The 5,091-nt window shown below is 29.9% G+C and overlaps 1 protein-coding gene across 1 annotated transcript in view; it reads left to right on the top strand.

Moving 5' to 3' along the window:
* The first annotated feature begins 1,501 nt into the window (after window positions 1-1,501).
* The window catches only part of LOC111682083 (myb-like protein X), a 9,323-nt gene continuing 5,733 nt past the window's right edge, over window positions 1,502-5,091 (top strand). Inside the window, exons 1-2 of the mRNA XM_046954156.1 lie at window positions 1,502-1,766; window positions 2,533-4,389. Of these exons, the coding sequence (XP_046810112.1) occupies window positions 1,521-1,766; window positions 2,533-4,389 (2,103 nt within the window). The 5' untranslated portion in view covers window positions 1,502-1,520. The remainder of the gene's footprint in view (window positions 1,767-2,532; window positions 4,390-5,091) is intronic.

The following is a 5,091-nucleotide window of genomic DNA, read 5'->3' as shown; positions in this document are numbered from 1 at the left end:
ACTAGACTATAGACTAGACTATAGACTAGACTATGGACTAGACTATAGACTAGACTATAGACTAGACTATAGACTAGACTATAGACTAGACTATAGACTAGTCTATAGTCATAGTCCAGTCATAGACTATGACTAGACCATTAAATATCGTCGATGCAAGATCTATTTTTTGATTCAAATATTATTATAAAATACATTAAATTAAAAAAAGGATTTCAGTTCTAAAGTAAGGTTGGGTGTGTGATGTTTCAGAAGTTTGAATACGTTAATAGAGTATGTATGGAAGTTTTAGATTTTAGCTTTAATATATTGGTATTTGACATACAAAAATATATATTATATTGTCAAAAATAAATTTCCTGATTTCATAAGTAGTTCATATTATTTTTATGCATGAAGTACTAGTTTAAATCTAATTTAAAACAAAATTTTCCATAAACTTTCAATTTCAACAATCAGTTACTTTAATGGACATATTTTTTTTTTTTGGAAACTTAAATTAAAAGTTATTTTATCTTTTAACCTAGAAATAGTAGATACAAAATATAAAATAATTTGCATTTATTTGTTTATATATTTGTGTGAATTATTCATAACTGTCAAATACTTGTAGCAAGTTTTTCTGCATTTTCCGCTCGTTGTTACATTTTTTTTTCGCTTAAACCCCCATCAATCTAAAATGGCATCTTGGCATGCAATTAGATGGTACTAAGCAATAGAGCTAAATAAAAGTGCAAATATTATTTTTGTCAGAGAATATAGATTGCTGAAACAGAAGCGTCAGTTGTAACTGTTAGATATGGCACCCTGACAATATTATGTATTCAATTGTATCATTTCATTCATATCAAATGTATGGATATTTGCTCATTACAAATTATGCAGGTTTTATTTTTGTTGCTGATTTATTGGTAGAGTATATCGTAGTATTTTTCCTTCAACCATTGATAGAAAATATATAGATGATTTTTTATTGTTGATTTTTATAAATAGATATTATACATGCATATAAATATCTCCTTTTTAATTTGAAGTAATGTTCGAGATATGAGAATATTTTGGGTTTATATTTCGATCAGCAGTGAAATATTTCCAGCTATTCGAGTTGTTTAGACCTCACTATACGCTAGACTATAGAATAAACTACAGACTATACCATAGATTACTTAGACTATATAATTATAAACTAAATATTAGAATTAACTATAGACTATAGACTAGACTATAGACTAGACTATAGACTAGACTATAGACTAGACTATAGACTAGACTATAGACTAGACTATAGACTAGACTATAGACTAGACTATAGACTAGACTATAGACTAGACTATAGACTAGACTATAGACTAGACTATAGACTAGACTATAGACTAGACTATAGACTAGACTATAGACTAGACTATAGACTAGACTATAGACTAGACTATAGACTAGACTATAGACTAGTTCGATGTTAAAGTGGTACTAACTATAGTGAATTTTTCTTTACAAGTGCCAGCGGCCAGGAGGATGAAGAAATGTCTAAGGAAGACGAGGAGGAAAATGCTGAAGCAGCGGAAGAAAATGAGCAAGAGAACCACGAAGAACCAGCTGAAGAAGATGAAGAAAAAACAAACGATGCACAAGAAGAAACAGAAGAACAGCCGCCTGAAGAAAAAGAAGAAGATAAGGAAGAAGAGTCAGCTGAGAATAAAGATGAAAATGAGGATCAAGAGGAAGAAGCGGAAAAAGAGCCAGAGGGCGAAAAAGAATCAAAAGATGAAGTAAGTTTATTTTCCTTAACAACTTCCCTACAATTAAGGTTAGCAATTAAAAGCACTATTTAAAATCCGTTAGGTATACATACTTACATACATTAAACTTGAAGCTTTTTAAAGCTTTTCATTGAACTTTTTCTTTTGATGAGGTTATTTTTGAGTTTTTATTGAAAGAAACAATTGGGATTGTATATTTACGAAATTAACAAATAACTATGAAAACAAAAAGGACATGTGTACAGCAAAAGCAAATAATTGAAATTATAATTTTTTACTTAAGCTTAAAAGTGCACAAGGAAAAATTTAAATTTTTTCCTTTAATCCTCTACTCTTTAGCTCTCCTGTCTCTCGTATGCAAATTGTATAAAATCAAGCTTTAATATTTTTTTATGAAAAAAGTTTTTTTGTTGTTGTATATTAAAATATTTCTTACTGACATTTATAAAATTTCTGTTAAAAGTAAGCCATTGTCGGCCTTGATGAGAAAAAAAAACAAATACAAACATTTTTTTTATTATAAAATGTTTTGTAAACTTTTTGTAATTATTGATTATTTTTATTGTTGTATTTATATTATTATTTTTTTATATTTTATATACTTTCCTTTTTCCTTTTCTTTAAACTATTCATACAATTAATAAGAAAACTGCTTAAAAAATCTCATTGTTTTTTAATTTTTTTAAACAAAGTTGTAATTAAAGAAATGTTAAATAAATAATTAAATTTTAAAGAATTTAGAAAGAAATCAGTCGACAATTGTTTACTTTTGCAGAAACAACAAACTCAAACTGTTAACGAAACAACTGCAAATGTAACAAAGGACTCAGAAGCTGATGATGATAAACTTGAAAGCAAAACTGAAAAGGAACTGGAAGAGAGTGGTGAGAGTAACGGTCATAAAACCGACAATGATCATGAAGATATCAAGATGAGTAATGAGAAAGATGCTCAAGAGAGTTTAGAAAAAGATGAGAATGAAACTGATGCTTTAGCTGAAAACGTAGTTGAAAAAGACAGAGATGAAAGTAATAAAGAAAAAGATGAGAAAAAGAATGAGTCAGACAGTGAGGATCATAGTAACGAAGCTTTAAATGAGAAAACAACTGAGCAAGAAATTGGAGATTTAGATCAGAAAATAACGGAGCACGAGCTTAACGAAGAGAGTAAGAAAACTTTCGATGAGAAGAAAAGTGAACAAGAAAAGAGTGAAGTTAGTGTCGATGAGAAGACAATTGAGCAAGAAAAGAACGAAAATATTTTCGATGAGAATAAAAGTGAACAAGAAAAGAGTGAAGCTAGTTCCGTTGAAAAGAAAAAAGAGCAAGAAGAGAATAAAGATAGTTCCGATGAGAAAACTAATGAGCAAGAACAGAGCGAAATTAGTTCCGATGAAAATACAAAAACTTTAAATGAGGAACAAAAATCTGAAGAAAAGGAGATCACAAAAGATGAAGAGAAAGATGGATTGGAAACTGATCCAGACATTAAAGCAAATGAGATAAATGACAAAGAAAAAGAAGAGAAAGAGAAAGAAAGTGATGACAATGAAGACGATTCTAAAACCATAGGGGAAGCTTTGACAGACATCAAGGACGAAGTAAAAGATAATGTCAAATATTTGGCTAATCAGATTAAGAGTGTGTTTAGCGGCAAAGATGAAGAGAAAGAGAAGGATAAAGAAAATAAAAGCGAAAAAGATGATTTGAAGATAAATGGACAATCAAGTGATAATAAAGACATAAAAGAAAATGAGAAAAAAGAAGATGGAAGTCTTAAAGTGGAAGAAGAAAACATAGAAGAAAGAAAAGAAGATAATGATAAAACTCTAAACGAAAATAAAGATAAAACGGATAAAACAGAAAATGAAAACGAAAATGAAGAAAAGTTGGAAAGTACAAATAAAGAAGAAACTAAAACAGAAGATAAAGAAACAAAAGACAGTAATGAAGAAACAAAAGACAGTAATGTTCAAGAAAAAACATCTTCGACATCGAATGTTGAAAAAACTGAGGACAAACCAATGTTCAATGACACAACAGAAAATGATCAACAACATACACAATCAACCACAGATGCCCCAACAAACGATAATGAAAATTCCAATAGTTCAAACGAAAACAATAAACCAAAAACACCACCAACAACTACAGCTCCCAAAACTCCACCAAAAGAATCTCCCAAAAAAGAAAATGATAAGACTGACGAAGATGAAAATAATAATACTAACAAATTGAGCAATGAACTAGCAACAACAACAAATGGAATAGAAGAACCCACCAAACCGAGTACAGCAGATGGCATAATCGATGAACAGTTCAAGGAACTTAACAAATCTCTAGAAGAATACAAAAAAGCTGAAGAAACTTTCCTGGAAGAGAAGGAAAAAGATATAGGTGAAAAGTTAGAAGAAATGACAGACAATCTTAAGGAAAATGTTAAAGATATGGCTGACAAGGTAATGAGTGTATTTACAACGACAAGCCCCACAAAAGATGAAAGCGAAAAATTGCAAAATGAATCCAACGATGTTATCGTCCACACTGAAAGTCCCCAAAAAGAAACATCCAACAAAAAGGTAGTAAAAGATGGCGAGAGTAGTGATGAAGATGAGGTACAATTTGGCACTCTCTAATTTGTAGAACTCTCTGAAATAATTGGAAAATTTCTTAAAACTATATCACTTTAATTGCACTTGGATTACTATCTTACTAACGATACAAAATTATCTTTGAAAGTAGTTGTCAAAATAAATAAATCATTGTACTCGTATGTGTGATTTGAGCACCTGTAGTTTTTACCTTAATCAAAATGATATTGAAAAAAATATTAAAACATATTCATATACTATGCTATTGAAATTTTAATAAATGTTTGAAAACTAAAAAGAAAATAAATATTGTGTGATTGTCTGTATTTTCTAAAATAAAAAAAATTTTCTATGTGCAACGACTGGAAAGACATTGACTAGGACTAAACTATAAAAATGACGATCCTTATGACCACAACGGTGACTATAAATTTGACTATAGACTAGATTATAGAATACACCATAGAATAAAATATAGACCAGACTGTAGACTAGACTGTAGACTAGACTGTAGGCTAGACTATAGACTAGACTATAGACTAGATTATAGACTAGACTATAGGCTAGATTATAGACTAGTCTATAGGCTAGACTATAGTTTAGACTATAGGCTAGACTATAGACTAGAATATAGGTTAGACTATAGACTAGACTATAGGCTAGACTATAGGCTAGACTATAGGCTAGACTATAGGCTAGACTATAGACTAGACTATAGGCTAGACTATAGGCTAGACTATAGAC

Source organism: Lucilia cuprina, chromosome 6 (genome assembly GCF_022045245.1).
Source record: "Lucilia cuprina isolate Lc7/37 chromosome 6, ASM2204524v1, whole genome shotgun sequence".
NCBI classification, from domain to species: domain Eukaryota; kingdom Metazoa; phylum Arthropoda; class Insecta; order Diptera; family Calliphoridae; genus Lucilia; species Lucilia cuprina.
Note: the sequence above shows the minus strand (reverse complement) of the source record. Positions and strands in the feature narration are given on the sequence as shown.